At 41.7% G+C, this 17,208-nt stretch overlaps 1 protein-coding gene across 5 annotated transcripts in view; it reads left to right on the top strand.

Moving 5' to 3' along the window:
* tacr1a (tachykinin receptor 1a) overlaps nucleotides 1-14,815 on the top strand; it is a 48,547-nt gene extending 33,732 nt beyond the window's left edge. The window contains exons 5-8 of one of the 5 annotated variants that reach the window (XR_006924710.1): nucleotides 2,671-2,862; nucleotides 8,086-12,712; nucleotides 14,413-14,497; nucleotides 14,587-14,815. Coding sequence is in view for 1 of the 5 variants with exons in the window: in XM_046841824.1 (XP_046697780.1) it covers nucleotides 8,086-8,098 (13 nt within the window). In the remaining 4 variants the exon portion in view is untranslated. Of the gene's footprint in view, nucleotides 1-2,670; nucleotides 2,867-8,085; nucleotides 13,852-14,412; nucleotides 14,498-14,586 lie in introns of those variants that run through there. The other 4 variants (XR_006924711.1, XR_006924709.1, XR_006924708.1 and 1 more) reach the window with 4 other exon arrangements.
* Nucleotides 14,816-17,208: the final 2,393 nt, after the last annotated feature.

Below are 17,208 nucleotides of genomic sequence, written 5' to 3' on the forward strand. Positions count from 1 at the left end.
TGCATTTTTCCCTTTTCCTCTCCTTTTTTTGCATTTAACTTACTTCTATCCTACTCCCTTTTTCTTTCATTCTCTTTTTCACCTTGTCCAAACCCCTCTTTACTTTTCTCCTTCTTTCTCTTCCCCATCTCCACCTTCTCCTCATTTTTCCTATTTGTTCAATCTCCTTCTTCATATTCAACTTCACCTCCTTCTTTCCTTTTTCTCCTTTGTTTTGTTATCCACCTTGTACAAATTCCTTTCTTTTCCTCCTCCATCGTTCACATTTCTCCTTCTCCCTTTGCTCCATCTTTTGTTCTGTTCTTTCTCCATTTTCTCATCTTTTCTCTTTCTATGTTTCTTTTTTCTTCCATAGTTTTCTCTTCTTTTTTCATCTGTTTCTTGCCCCTTTTTATATTTTCTCTACTTTTTCTACTTTCCTTCTCTGTCTTTATCTTTTTATCTTTTCCTTGTCTTTCCTCCTCTCTCCATCAAGTGTTTTCACTTATGGTTAGCCATTCATTCATCTCTTTTCACTCTCCTTTCTTTCTTGTTCCCAAATCGTATCTCTCCTCTTTTCACACCACATTTTTCTTTTCTCCTCTTCTTTTACTCATCTTTTTATCTCCTGCCTTTTCTCCCACAAACTTTCTATCATCTCTTTGTTTTTTCTCTCATCTCTGTTACAATTTCTCCCCATTCCCCATTTTGTCACTCCATCATACTTCCCTCACATGCCATGCACTTATCTTGTCCTTATTCTTTCTCTTTCATTCTCTGTCCTCTTCCTTTATTTCTCAATATATTCTTCTTTCCTGCTTTTCTTTTGCATTTTCTTGTTTTTGTTTTCTGTCTCTGTCCATCCTTCTCAATCAACCAGTTTTTCATGCTCTATCCCTCTCTTGCTCTCTCTGCCTTTCTTTGTCAAATCCTTCTGTCTCTCTCTTGTCTTTGCTTCTCTTATCTCCCTCCATCATTCTTTTTCAACCACCTCCAACCACCCATTACTTGTCCTCCTTCCTTAATACCCTCTCTGTCTCTTTCATTCTGTCTCTCTGGCCTCACTTCATTATCTTTCTTTCGCTTTGCCTCCATTTTTCTTGTTTCCTGTCTCTTCATCTTCCACCATCCCTTCTCTTTCGCTCTTAATCCATCACGCTCTCTAACTCTTTATTCACTCCTTCTCGCTCTTTCTCTCCGTCTTCCTTTTCCACTTCCTTCTCATTCCCAATTTCTCTGCCTAGCCAGCTCTCTCTTATTCTCTCTCTCTCTCTATCCTCTACCCACTCACTCATCCTTTTCTTCGCTCTCTTCTATCTCGCTGTCCATCTCTCTTCACTCTTTCTCCCCCCATCCGATTCGCGTTACCACCGGTTTGTTCCAATTTGTTCTGTACCAATTTGTTCCCATGTCTGTCCATTCTCTCGTTTTTTTTCTCCTCATCCAGTATGTTGTTTCCATTTGTAGGTCTCTTCATCTTTCTGTTCATTTCCCATATCTTTATTTGTCTGCCTTTTCTGGCTGTGCGCTGTGCTCTTCAGCTGTCAGGGACATGCACTACAAGTCCATCAGCTACGTCAATTCCAGAAATGGACTTATTAGTGAACACACACACACACACACACACACACACACACACACACACACACACACACACACACACACACACACAGAGCGAGAGAGAGAGAGAGAACCTCCTGAACCTACTGTACTCCTAACACCGGGAGGTCTTAGACAGATGCTGATTATCCGTCTTTACCTTCTGAAGAGAGGAGGATGAGGTGGAGGACCTGCTTTTATCTAAACGCTGAGAGCTTCACCGGGAAAGAAATGCCTGTAAATGGATTGAAGAGCACAAACAGTCCTCAACCTGAATCTCTCTGTCTTTCTTTCTTTCTTTCTTTCTTAAATAAGAAACATTTGGAGCTTTTTTGGAAATCCCAACCATTCAATCATTCCATCATTGGATGCGCCAATTGGCACGATCTCATTATTTCTGGCCTGGAACCAAGTGACCGAGTGACGCCATGGGCTTTGGAGATGACCTCCATGACTACACACATGTTCAATGAAAATTTGGGATGCACCAAGATATGAAAATGGGGGGGTGCCTAGTTTCTCATGTCTCTTGCCCCGGAATATATGTACCTACAATAAATCTGTTTTGCTTCTGAGATGCAGTTATGGAAAATCGTAGGTTCTTAGGTTCTACTTCCAAGCCGTTCAGACCGGGATACACCGGTCTGTTTTTGGGTTCTACACAGATGCAGAATGCAGTGTATGAAGCAGGTAACAAATGAGACATGTGACTAGAGAATCTTGGGAGATGGATATAAGTAGAGCCTTGGAACAAAATGACTTCCTTTCGGAAAGTAGGAAGATTTCCGGTGTTTCTCCATTGGCAATATTTTAGGTGAAACAAAATGTTGATTCATTCACACTTCTCTCCAAAATGGGAAAGGTCATTGATCATCCATGATGATCTCTGCCTCTGGAAAACATGCCCTTTTTCCAAATACACTGAAAAAAACTCAGACTTTGACTTTGTCAACTTAAAATTCCGACTCGAAAAAAAGGACCAAAAAAAAAGTCAAAACCGCTGATGATAAAATCGTTCAAATCCTGAATATCGACAGCGTGAACAATGATTAATACCTTCTCCACTTTTTCTTTCTCTTTACCGCTAAGAAGAAATCACAGGAGTGAGAATAATCTGTCTCCAAGACAACGAGTGCTCAGGAGAGAACCGGACCATCTGCGCTCTCTGATTATTCGGGATGCTTTCCGACGGCCGGAGATGCGGCCAGAGTTTAAATAAGGAGGAAAAAAAAAAACGCCATCTTCATTAGCTGACACCAGTGGGTGTTACTGCACTTAGAACAAGTAAGTAAGTATCATAGCACATGCTCCTCACGTTCTTCCTCAGCCTCGTGGTCTTTCTTTGCTTCTGGTTTGTTTGTCGCTCTCGGCGTTCGGAGAACATTTGCGCGTCTTCAAACCCTGACATTTGGTCTCGGAGGAACCCAAGAGCCGTACGGAACGTGTTGATATTCAGTTCGGCGGCTTCAGCTTCTGACAGCCTTAAAGTCGAGTCGGTAAACAAAAGAAATAATACTGTTTATTTTGGATCACTGTTTTACAAGACGTTCAGTTGAACATTGTTTTATTGTTTTCCGTAAGCAAACCTAAGAGATCGTGCTTCTGGACATTCTTCTCAAAGTGAAGGGTTCTTCAAGGATCATTTAAGGTTCCTATTAATCTATTGGGCAGCTTTCATGTTGGGAATTTCATTTGTTGAATGAAAGCTATTTATTCCTTGAGCATTCTACGTTCCTTAAAGGTTTCTCTTTGCCAAAAAATGTTTGACTCAAGAACAGTGTTGTGCTAGTTACTAAAAAATAGTAACTAGTTACAGTTACTCGTTACTTCTTTCAAAAAGTAACTCAGTTACTTTTTTAAAGAACGTTCTTTATGGTTCCCATTAATGCCCTTTTATGCGTTATGGTGTATACAAACACAAAACTGACTTAAACACAAAGTAATTTTTAAACACTATTTTATTGAAGTCAGACCAGCACAAACTGAATATATCACAAGGATTTCTGAAATAAAGAACAAAACAAGCTGAATAATATATTCACAATCAAAAACTAAAGTGGCTTCTGCATCATAAAAGCTGTTGTGTTGAGCTCTTAAAAATGTTCCTTTCACAGCTTAAGTATGAAAACTATCAACAATGTAGAACAGAACACCGGATTAGCTTCTAGCTTCTAGCTCTGTCAAGGCATGGAGTTTCTGGAGTTGCTGTTTATCGCAGTAGATACGAGCTTCGAACCAGAAAGACACAGCTTACATTTGACTAAAAAGTTTTTGTCTTTATACTCAACTAAAGTGAAATAATGAGCATATTTCCAGTTTGAGAAACGCCTTGCTCTCGCCTCGACTCGCCATTACTGCCGCACAGACCTGAATAAAGGGAGACACGCCCACAGTGCGTCTTCTTCTTGTTTACAGTGGTGTTTATCCTCCAATCCTACAATGCGCTGCTGTAAACAGGTTAGACTGTAGTCTACACTTCAGTCCAAATTTATTCATTTAAAAAAGTAACGGGTAACGCACCATACGGTAACGGTAACGAAGTTACTTTATTTTTAAAAGTAACGCGTTACAGTATTAGTTACTGTCAAAAGTATCCTCCAATCCTGCCCAACACTGCCCAACACTGCTCAAGAACTCATATATATATATAGTGTTATAGTTATCATCTGCTCCAAAGTACCATGAAAATTCCTTTTGAGGGAACAAGAGCCGAATCAAAAGATTGTGGTTCTCAAAGCAAGGGTTCTTTAAGCATCATTATGGGTTCCTAACCTCCAATTGGTACTCTATGTATCTACTATGTAGAATTTCCTCTCCCTCATCCCTTCTTCTGAACAACTACAGAACCCCTAAAAGGACGTATTGAGCCACACCAAACTCTTCTTTTAAGTTTTTCCACAGATCTAGAAACGATTCAGTCAACACTTTCTTTCGGCTTCTCCCATTAGGGGTCGCCACAGCGGATCATCCGCATGTTTGATTTGGCAAATGTTTTTACGCTGGATGCCCTTCCTAACGCAACCCTCCCCATTTATCCGAGCTTGGGACCGGCACTAAGGCTTGTGCAACCCTAATGGCTGGGGTTGGTTCCCTGACCAGGGGCCACAGCGGTGAGAGCACCGCATCATAACCACTAGACCACCAGGGATCCTGTAAACGATTCAGTCAACAAACTCTCATAAAACAAAGATCTTCCTAATTTGCTTCTACATGAACCCCCGACATCAGCGTTTTCCGACCTTCCGAAATAACCCTTGTGTACTGTGTCCCAATTCTCAAGATCTGGAACTCAAGCCAGAACTTCATTAGATCTAATACAAACAGTATTAAGTAATTTAAATAGTTTGCGACAGAAACTGACGACAACTATGATGAATCTATAATGGTCGGATCTCTTCTTCCTTGTACCATCTCAGGGAGTTTTCCCCATGATATCGTTTCCAATGGCTCACTCAAAAGGAATCATTTGGGATATTTGTTCTCTGTGAAGCTTCTTTGGGACTAATGTTAAATGGGGTATACAAATAAAAGAGTATTGAATTGAAGTAAATGAAATTTGATTTGTTTCGATTTCATGTTTATTCCTGTGCAAAATTCTCCGAAGCTTTAATAAAGCTGATTATCCTGTGAAAGCAACAGCGATTTAAGGTTCCAGTCAGCAGCTCCGGTACCTTGCAGGCTCATTTTAACGAAAAGAAGTTTCGACAATAACCTCTCGTCTAAAATTAGCAGGGCTAGGTTTTTTTTTTTGGTGCTAATGACTGGAGCGATGCCAGTTCGAGTCTCGGCACTGTCACAGAGCCAGGGCCCGAGCCTCGAGCAGATATTTAGCCCTCAGCCGCTCAGCCGTGTGATTCGATTAGACGACACGTCAGTCATTTAAGGAAGGAAACGGAATAACGGAACGTGTTCCTGTAAAATATACGAGCTTGATTATGTTGCTATAAAAGCAGCTCTGTTTATCATTGACCAACCAACCATACGGACAAAAGTAACTCCTGACTTTTCATATGTGGTTCTTCCACAAACAAATTTGGAGGCATCGAAATTGCATAGGAATTTTCCCTCCACTTGAACTGTGAGACCCAAACCTGCACGATGAGGCCCCTGTGCACAAAACCAGCTCCATGAAGATCTTTTGGAAGTGTGTGGAAGATCTCGAATGGCCTGCTATAGAGCTCTGACCTTCACTCGATTGGGATAAATTGGATCACTCAGAACATCTTCCCAGGAGAGTGGAGTTTATTATTACAAAGGACATGTTCAAAAAGATTCAAATCTCAGACTTAAGAAACAAAGGTATATGTAAATCACCTAATGAATATTCGATATATATATATATATATATATATATATATATATATATATATATGCAATATATAATAATAATAATATATATAAAAAAATTTTAACTAGTTTTTCTTTGGGTAAACTTTTTTTGCTTTCCGAGCATGTTTGTTGAAGTAATTAAGCAGATGTTGGCGGTTATACCTGCCGCATCATCAAGTCTCTTCATTTGTTCAGAAATCAACCCCTTGTCTAACATCTAAATTACTTTGCTGAACTCGCCATTGACTTTTATTTTTGGAAAGATCCAGATCCCCCCTCCAAAAACAATTCTGGGCCTTGTAGTAGGAGACCCGGGTCATGAAATGGGCTCTGCCGCCGTATCTGTAATTAAATCTAATGCACAGATGAGCAGCCACGTAGCCACGGCATTAATTGATATCCATCAACGACGTGAGCCGAGGCAGCTGCTGGAACACAAGCGCGGCAAAGCCATCTTCATAATGATGCTCTACATCCAGTTTTGTCATGATGATAGAGCGGGTATAATTACCATCCCATTAACTCAATGACAAAATGGGACCATTTACCTATTTAGAGAGTTATTTATATATATATTTATCTATTTATTTTTGTTGCTGGTTCATGTCACCCTCTTGCCTGACGGTTTCATCCTCACCACTAGAGGAACCCTTCACCAAAACGTTTTTATTACCCATTTCTCCAATAGTTGTTTTTGCAAAGTCTTGCCTTTCTTCTGATTCTGTTTTTGAGCCATTTATATATACTCATCTCAAATATATTTAATAGGGATGAGTATCAAAGTTCTATAGCAGATCATCCAACCACTTCCAAAGTGGTTCATGGGGCTGGCTTTGTGCCCAGGAGCATTCTCATTCTGGATCTCCTAGTTGAAGTATCATCCTGTACAATTGTGTGCCTTCGCCTTTGTGGTAACAGTTTGGCTGGAAAATGTGGGTGTCCCAATACTTTTGCCTGAACTCTGGCCAAAACGATCAGTGAATTTGAAACCTCTCAAGTTCTACTTGCTGTTTTCATTTGATGTCTCATAAGAAAAAGACAAATCGATCACGCCGAGGTTGTTTGCATAAGTCAACCTTCTCATGAAGCAACCTTTTTGGTTCCTAGCCTGGCAGAGCCCCCTAAGACAAGCAGAAGACATCGCGGCGCATACGAGCGGTCGTATTTTTTTTTCCTTGATACGATCGGAATTCCGATGAGTCCCAGGATTTCCCCTCTGGAGTCTCACCTATGGACCGGAGTGAAAAGGGTAAAAGACTACGTCGTTGTTTCTGCTGGGGGTTTGGAGAGCATGGAAGTGACCCTCTGTCTTTTCAATTTGAAACCTGTGCTATTTATTTTTTCTTTCTTTTCTTTTTCGCTTATTAGCTGAACCTAAACAGAGCCAACAGATTACTTGAAGAAACCGAACAAATAAATCTGCCGATTGCGGCGTGATTAGTGAAGGCTGGTATGGCATCTGCCCCCTGGAGGGGAATCTAGTGCTGGAGTCGCTATTCTCTTTTCACCTAATATTAAAGTCAAAATCCTATCACAGGATGGGGTAAAACCAGGTAGACTGCTCATAGTGAAAGGAAAATGGAAAATAGTTGACTGAAGTCTTCCGCTTCTTCTTTCGGCTGCTCCCATTAGGGGGCGCCACAGCGGATCATCCGTCGCCATACCGCCCTGTCTTCTACATCTGCCTCTTTCAACCCAAAAAGGGATTAACTGAAGTAATCCCTTTAGGTTCCCTGGTGGTCTAGTGGTTAGGTTGCGGTGCTCTCACTGCTGTGGCCTGGGTTCATTCCCTGGTCAGGGAACCAACCCCAGCCATTAGGGTTGCACAAGCCAGTGGACTCTTAGTGCCGGTCCCAAGCCCGGATAAATGGGGAGGATTGCGTTAGGAAGGGCATCCAGCATCCAAAACGTGCCAAATTAAACATGTGGATGATCCGCTGTGGCGCCCCCTAATGGGAGAAGCGGAAAAAAGGTAATCCCTGTTTTTAGGGGGTTAATAAAACTAAAGTGATAAACATGAGTATGTCGAAAAAATGAATGTGTTTGTGATGTTGATCCAAATTTTCAAATTGTTTCTTACCCTCAATGTAGTGAATTTTTCTCTCTTTTGCCCCTCTAAAAGTCAACTCTCTCTTTCTCTCTCTCTCTCTTTCTCTCTGTTTCTCTCTGACTTTACAGGAAGGGATGGTGATGTTCAGAAGGTCGTGACCTCTGAGAGGTGAACTCGCAGTCACGAAGGCATGCAGTCATGAACATGCATAATCCGGTTAGCAGCAAGACTCGAGCTCGTTTGGTGCGAGGGAAAGAAAAAAAAAAGAAAAAGAAAAGAAAAACTGACTTGAAAAACGTTTCATGTAATATTCATCTGGGTTTTAATGCGTGAGGGACATCGGTTGCATTTTCTCAGAGAGAAATGAGAACGTGTTTGGGGTTATTAAGTATACATTTGTTATGCATTTATACTGTATATATATATTATACTGATTATCTCTTCATCGTAGCACCTGTTTGTAGGTGGGATTTATTTATTAGGCAGCAAGTTGATGTTAGAAGCAGGAAAAATGGGCGAGCATAAGGATTTAAGCAAGTTTGACAAATTGGGACGTCTGGACGACTGAGTCTGAGTATCTCCAAAACTGTGGGATGTTCCTGTTCTGCAGTGGTCAGAATCATTCAAAAGTGCTCCGATAAAAGAACAGTGGTGTACCGTGACAGGGTCATTGATACACGTGAGGAGCAAAGGCTGGTCCGTGTGGTCCGATCCAACAGACGAGCTCCTGTAACTCAAACTGCTGTATAAACCAAAAAAACCCAGTACAACAAGTCTCCTTTCACTGGAGCCACAGCTGCACCCCCGCATACATCATCTTTAGCAGAAGCATCGATATTCACCTCAGAAAATGACCCTGTGCATTCTTTTTCTATGCATTCCAGTTTTGAGGGATTTGAAATTCAAGCAAGTGGTGACTTTTTGTGCAAATTCTACAGAAAAGCAAACTTTTGAAATAAAGCGAATAAACTATCAGGATTAATTTAGTACATATTCCCAGACGAACGATATGTCAGGTCTGAGTTTATCTGGAAAAACGCTACAAAACACTTTCGAATAGGAAGCGAGGCTAAAAATACAGATGTTTCTCCTCACGAAGTCGTCATCACAGCTGACTCCAGAGGTGACAGATGTTTCGGCTGGACAGCCAGAGGAGAGAAACGACGCGAGAAGAGTGTGTGAGCAAGTGATGACACAGAACCGTGTTTCTCTGACACACTGAGACACCAGGAGACACTGTATTAAAGTGCCACATGCAGGTCTGTGTGTGTGTGTGTGTTGTTGTTGTTGAGCGCTGCTGTAAATTCTGTGCGACATCATGATGGAAGAGCTCTCTGCCCTGATAGTGGCCTCTTAATGGAATTAAAGAGCTGCTCCTGGAGCCTGACAAATAGCACTGTGGAAACCGGGTTTGACGTGCAACAATAAACGCACACACACACGTATACCAATACACACCTATAAAAATGTGCCCATGACGGGTAGATCATTAAATGCCATTTCCTCCTACAATGTCCTGCCAAAAGTATTGGAACAGTCGGGGGACCACAAACTAGGAGACTCAAACCTGTTCCAGCATGGCGATGTCTCTGTACACAAAGCTAGCTCCATGAAGGTCTGCTTGGCATGGGTTGGGAGTGTGTGGAACATCTTGAGCGGCAAAGAAGAAATCTAGTGGAAGATCTTCCCAGAAGAATGGAGGATACACTAACAGGAAATGGGAACTAAATGTGGAACGGGACGCTCACACGCAAATGTGATGTTCAGGTGTTGATTCATTTATTAATGCGAGTTGTCTCAAAGAGCGATTCGTTCACTTTCTCCCGGACACCACATGAGCAAAGCATCGTGAAATCTCCGTCGGTTATGTGCAGGACACGGAATCGAGTCGTTTAACTCTCGACTCGTTAAATTCTTTATCACGTGATTCCCATAAACACTACACAATGCATTACACATGGAAACAGATCAGAGCATGTTGATGAGTCGCTTGGTGCGAGTCGTTCGTTCTTTTGTCAGTGATTCCCATAAACGTTCTGAAGGTGATTGGATGTTTAAAAGCACCTACAAATCCTGTGGTCGGGTGTCCACAAACTTCCAGGAGTGGGATCTTTACTACTCACCTTCCCTAGCTCCGCCCCTCATCTGCTGACCATGCCTCCTTTCTACTAACACTTATAGCATTTTCTTTAATGGGTTTAAACCACATCTATTACACAAAGTCCTTGCGAGAACGATGCAGCTCCTTGTCCCTTGAAGATCACAAACTAGCCAAGGTAAGGCTCTGCGTCATATACCAGCATTGCATCCTGGGACTTTGAGTTTGTTTCTTTTTTCTTTTTTTTTTCTCATCCAACTTCAGTGCATCTTATGCTGGAATTCTCATTGGAGACGAAGTAACAAGTGAGAAAGAAATCTCATGCAGAAATAATTGAACCAATTTCCGTCCCGCTAATACGCTCGAGTTATAAATGGGTGTATTTAATATGCAATATCCTGCTCGACTCATTTCTTTCTTTTTTTTCCTTTTTTTTAAACACACGGTCGATTCCAATCCCGAGCACCTCGTTTCAAATCACTAATGCTGCCGGATTTGCATCTGTTTTATTCATTACAAAAAAAAAAGGAAGCAATTTATGATGTTCACACACACACACACACACACACACACACACACACACACACACACACACACACACACAGAGAGACAAAATAACAACCAGCTTTTCTTAACAATCATTCAGTAAAAACGTGTGCCGTAACTCTGGTGAATGTCCTCCCCGAGCGTAGGTAATGAGAAATCAATGTCTGACTGTTTCTGTAAAGGGAAGTGCAGACAATATGGATGAGCTTTGAGGGACAGGAGGAAAGTAGCTTTGGGCTGGGATACAGCGTGCACACACACACACACACACACACACACACACAGGGTGTAGTGTAAAGTTTATGTGTGTTGTGGCTAAAGTAGTATTAAAGCAGATACAAAGAGAAGCTCCAGGATTGATTCCAGCGCCACAGGGTCATAGCAGTGTGTGTGTGTGTGTGTGTGTGTGTGTGTGTGTGTGTGTTCCTCATTTATCTCCATCTCTTGAGTCTCCCCTCACTGTTCTTCATACACATTATCTCATGCCTCGGTTCGCCTCGCTTCACTTCACCTCACCTCTTCATTCAATTCCAGTGTGTTGAGTTGAGTTGAGTTCAAATGAGACGAGATGAGATGAGTTGAAACGAGTTGAGTTGAGATAAGATGAGATGAGATTAAATGAGATGAGTTGAATATAGCTGAGATGAGTTAAGATTATTTGAGTTAAATTAAAATGAGAGTAGTTGAGTTGAAATGAGAGTAGTTGAGTTGAAATAAGATTAGTTTAGTGCAGTCGAGTTGAGTTGAGATTAGTTGAGGTGTTGGGTTGAGCTGAGATTAGTTGAGTTGTTGAGCTCAGTTGAGTTGAGTTGAAATGAGTTTAGTTGGGTGAAGTTGACTTTTCATCTCTTTCTGTCTGTCTCTTGCTGCCCATTTCTCTCTGTCGCTCATTCTCTGCCCATGTTTTGTGTCTGACGTTCAACCCTCACGTTTACCTAAAGAACCAATAACTAACTTGTGACTAGCAGCTGTGTTACTGTCCAAGGTGCTGTAACAGAAACTGAATCGCCATGTACCCCTGAAGGTGTATGGAGGTTGTTCAACTTCCTGTTTCATGCCAAAGACGTCCAATACAATTACATTCATCCAGCTTTGAGGTTTGTATGATAATTATTCACCATTCTTATTCACAGCTTTACAGAGATAGAGGTTATAAAGTTGTATAAAAGTGTATGTGTTTATTGCCTATAAAATTGTTTCTTGTAATTATAAGTTTGTCCCTAATAAGTGAGCCAATGGCGACTGTGGGGAAGGAAAAACTGAGATGGCATGAGGAAGAAACCTTGAGAGGAACCAGACTCAAAACGGAACCTCATCCTCAACACCGAATGTCCATTTATTCATTCCATCATTGTTGAGGGGTTCAGTGATGTGCTGTAAATGCAGAACTGTTCGTGCAACCTGTGGTCCTGAACCATTATAGCAGACTGTTAATATTATTTCCATTCAAAAATCTATCTGTAAAGTTCTTGAGTTGCTCAGTACCTTTATTGATCTTTTGGGGTTCCAATTAAAGGGAACTCCATCCAGACTCAGCATCCATGATTGCGTGTTCGGAGTTCCTAACCAAACGTGAGGTCAGACGCATCTAATCACAGCGATGACACTAATTATGTCTACTCCGACCTCACAAAACTGGTGAGCGAGAGCCATCCGACAAGGGATCACACACTCACAGGGATCATGGGTCGGGGTTACAGGTCTATATAGAGTGACAATGATGATGATGATGGTGGTGTATACCACCTTGACTCACAATTACTCACTGGCTTACCAGGGCTTCACATTTGTGCTCTCGTTTCTATAGTAACGGCTCATTCAGGAAACCCTACGAATCGTATAGCGAGTCATTGAGTGGTTGAGCAAAATGTTTGAAAAACCTTCTTGCCTGTATTTTTCTCTCCTTAAACATATTTCCTCTCTCTTTTTCTCAGTCTCTCTTATCTTAAGTGGTGGTGGATCGTGGTCATGACCGGCGAAGCGGTGCTTCGAAATCAGAAGCCTCTCTTTGTTTGTAATTAGAGCATTGTTGGGTGGCACTTGACGTGGCGGGCCATGACGAGGAGGGGCCGAAGAGGTTACTCCGGATCGCTGCAATCGCTGTTGCCTAGGTGACTGGGATCTGTTTCATTTATGTATTTACTTTCTTACTTGCTTATTTTGCTTTGGTTTATTTATTTTTGGTGGTCGGAAGAACGACAGACTTTGGTCATTGAGTCAATGAGTGATTCACTGAGTCACTGGTTACTGAGTCACTGAGTGACTCACTGAGTGATTTTACTGAATCACTGGTCAACGAGTCACTGATTGAGTCACTGGTCATGAGTCACTCACTCAAAGCTGACTGAATTGCCTCTGTGTTACTGATCACAAGCTCAGGGGTTTGAGCGCTGGTATTGCCAAGCTGCCACTCTTCGGGCCCCCGAGTAAGGCCCTAGCCATCTTTTTCCTAACATAACTGGAATATGTGAAGAAAGGATTCCATTGTACGAAAACATTAAAAAGAAACACCTGTCTTTTTGCCAGTCACGCCTGAAGTGTGTGTGTGTGTGTGTCTGTGTGTGTGTGTGTGTGTGTGTGTGTGAAGAGCGTTAATTTGTTTCCTCCAACAGCATCTTGGAGAAGCTTCAAATCACAGGTGTTATATAAATGAGCTTGATGTCCATTGCTATGTCCAACATGAGGAAATCTCTGAAAAACGTGGTTGGGAAATAAGCTGAAACTAATTCTGGAGAATTGCACCAGTCTGCTGAAAATCCGTTCAGGATGGCGTCTGCACTCCAACTATCCACCTCCACATCCGTCAAACATGTCAGGATTTGTCAGTGTTGCCAGGTGGTGAGAGTAACCCACATCCCAGCAGCCCTGATTCAGCACTTCCCCTTCTCCGCAGCTTCCTCCAGGACGCGCATCATTACGCTCAGACGACATTTGGGAGCGCTGGGAGGGGAAGCGGCGCTCAGAGTTCAAGTCAGACGCTAGAAGCCGCTGTAATTTGTGGCTTTGGCCTCCTGTGGTAATAGGCATGCCTTTTGCCCTCCATGAATATAAAAAAGGAGGCAATTTGCAGGCGTCTGACCGCTGCACAACACTTATTAAGCGAGCACTGAGTGAAGGCTCCTTCTTACCTTCTGCTCATTAATGGGAAGATAATAAGCATGAAAAGCAGCGCAGAAAGCTGCAAAGAGTGACGTGCATTCAGTACATACAAGCTGAAGAGAAGAGGAGAGAAGAGAAGAGAAGAGAAGAGAAGAGAAGAGAAGAGAAGAGAGAATAAGAAATGAGATAAGGAGAAAAATTTAAAACAGAAGAGTAGAGAGTAGAAAAGAAAGATGAAAAGAGTCAAAGAATAAAAGGAAAGCGACACGAAAAGAAGAGAACAGAACAGAGTAAGAAAGAAGAAAGGAAAGATGAGAAGTAACTGAGATAAACGAAGAGAAGCGAAGAGAAAAAAAAGAAAAGAAGGAACAAAAAAAGAAGAGAAGAGAAGAGAAGAGAAGAGAAGAGAAGAGAAGAGAAGAGAAGAGAAGAGAAGGTTCGGTCTCTCAGTGTAAAGATTGTGACTTCAGTCTCCACATTAATCTGTATGTCATCATTCATTCCTGTGTGTGTGTGTGTGTGTGTGTGTGTGTGTGTGTGTGTGTGTGTGTGTGTGTGTGTGTGTGTGTGTGTGTGTGTGTAAAATAAACCCTCTCACTATAATCACCTCAGTGAATCACCTGTGAGTTTTCTGTGTGACAGGTTGTATTTTTTTGACATGACATATTTCATTCCGGTTGCCATGTTTGCATCACACACCACAACATCGCAGAATCTCACCGAGTTCCTCAGGAACAAATCAGACATGACGGACGGCAGATGGACACTTTGCTGCGGCAGTGAGGGAGGGGGTGGAGGTAAGGGGGGTGGGGGTAGACATGATGTGGATTGTGTAGCATCTAAATATGTTTAAAAAACATGCACTTATACCTGTCTTTTTTTTTAGGACAATTGATCAAAGGTACAGTTGCTGATTTTTTTCACATCTGTACAAAAAAAAAACCTCTGAGAAATATGAAATATGTTATAAAATTGTAAAATATGAAGCCATTCTCCGAGCAGAAGTGCCTCCATATTGGTCTGGAATGGTCAAGCGCCCCTCTGTACACCGTTCAGAATTTTGTATGTTTTTCTTTCAAAGCAGAATAAATCTGAATAAACTCCAGCTTTGCTTTTCCAAGACGGCTTGTTCTTTTTATTTATTTATTTATTTATTTTTTAAACCACCACTCCTCATGAATCAGTATGAGCTGAATTTTTTTAAATTCTACATTTTTTTGCACATTTTTTTTTTCTTTTACATTTTTCTAACTAGACTTTAAAGAAGCCGAATGGACGGAAAGGAAGTGTGTTTGAATCTGTTAATAGTGAAACCAGCTTCGACTCCTTGTGTTTTTTTTTTTTTTTCTATACACAGAGTCAGCGAATTCCTGCGCTACTGGATGATGAGGTATAAATATTGAACAGAATTTCAGTCATAAATATTGAACCTTTGGTGTGGCCATGACTGGCCGGTTTGAGGGATTCATCTGTGTGTGTTTGTGTGTATACAATATACACACATATTTATATACACACGTGTGTGTGTGAGTTTTGGTTCATAAAATTTGATAATCTGACCTGTCTGGAGCTTATGGAGAAAAAAAATCCCGTAGTTTTCCCACGCAAATCGGTGAATACATTTCCTAGCGCTAGTTATCTCCCGTCCTTTTCAGTCCTAGCATTGCTAATTAAGTCTGTATAGAATGAAAAAGGACGCTCGTTAAATCAACGTCTCCGTCCCACAGGCATTCGAGAGTCTCGGCATCTACACGCAGGAACTTTAATAATCGCTTTATTAAACTCCACAATAGGCGGACGATTCGATAGCGTCCCTGGGAAGTTGCGCGGCGAGGAAGTGCGATACGAGGCGGCGAATGAGGTTATTTCCACTGATAGGAGGCTCTCAAATAAGTTTCTTTTTTTTGCTTTTGGGTGCTAAACTTTGATATCTCAGAATCCTCCCTCTGCTGTTGCGTTCCATATACAACCATTTAGTGCTCCATCAAAACCCAAAACACAGGAACCGTCTCTGCTACTTCCCTCCAAACTTTTGTTTTTTCCCTCGAAACCATGGTGTCATTGGTCATTCTCTCGTTTAACAGTAAATGAGAATTGAAGGCATGAGCGGGGGAACTGAAGAAACGTCGGACCCCACCTGCCAACAGGATTCGTCTAAAGACTCACTCGAGCCGGCCGTTTGGATTTCTCGCTTTATATTCGTACCTAATCGACATATAATAGAGAAATTCTCATTTTCTAATAATATCCTACAGTAAAGTCAGTGATTTGGTTCGGCTCATTGTGAAGAATCGATTGTTGTTCGACTCCTAAAATGGCCAAATGGTTCATTCTTTCAACTCGGAGGCCATTTTTTTTCTCTCCTGGGAAACTCATGTAATTTGTATGGCTCAAACCTCGTTATATGAAAACTCGCATCAATGTTTTATTCCGAGGTTGTCCGGTTACCGGATCTTGTAGGAAACAAATTCACCTCACACAGTCGACACAATATACAAATTTGTGACCTCAACCTGACACTGTATATTTCAGTTGCGCTGTTGATATCCACGCAGGTTGTAGACCTGGGAAGTTGTATCAAGCATCAGTGGTAGAAATGGAAGGAGAAGAGTCAGGGGGCCGGTTATGGGCCTTGCTCAAGGGCCCAGCATGACCTTTCGATCAGAAGTCCAACATTTTATCCACTGAGCAACCACTTCCTGTCAATCGTACTGCTGCCAATGGAAGGTTTCATTTGACTCATTGGCTCATGAAAATAATTTGGCAGCTTAGTGGTTAAGCCATTGGATTTTGCCTCAGTCATTCACGAGTTTAAATTCAAGCCTCACTAAGTTCTCGCTCCTGGGCCCCCGAGCATAGGCCTCAGTTGTACGAATGAGGCAAATGCAAGTCGCTCTGAATAAGGGCATCTGCCAAATGCTGTAAAAGTCCACTCTTTTTGACTGAAAATATTCCTCTTTTCCTGAACATGACTAAAATTGTGCTGTTGTGGTTTTCCATAAGATGTCAGCGGGACACATTTTAATTGCATTAGACAAAACGTTTCAGACAAACAAATAACGCATCACCACCTACTTTGTGAGATGTTTCGCATGGTTTCAAACAGCACATGGAGATTAGCATTATGGCAGCCACTGACATTCCCCCCACATACTGTCCTTCTCTCTCTCCCTCGCTCTCTTTCATTAAAAAAAAAAAAAGGCAGAAAAGCAAAAGAGAGGCTTGATGCGAAATTGATTTATGAGCTGAACCTTGACTGGGAGAACCTGTCAGCTTTCTTCATCACGCTCTCCCATCCTTTTCATGGCGTTGCTTCATCTACATGCAAATTTCTGGGAATCTCAATCATCAGATATACACAAGTACATGTACAAAAACCCTGTGCAGGACCTGGTCAGCATCTGCACTTCGGAGATAAAGATCTCATCCAGAAGCACGTCATATAGACCAAGGTTTTGTACCTCCACTCTTTATGGGAAGATGTTCCACTAGGTTTTGTGCTCGTTCT

Source organism: Silurus meridionalis, chromosome 27 (genome assembly GCF_014805685.1).
Source record: "Silurus meridionalis isolate SWU-2019-XX chromosome 27, ASM1480568v1, whole genome shotgun sequence".
Taxonomy (NCBI): Eukaryota; Metazoa; Chordata; class Actinopteri; order Siluriformes; family Siluridae; genus Silurus; species Silurus meridionalis.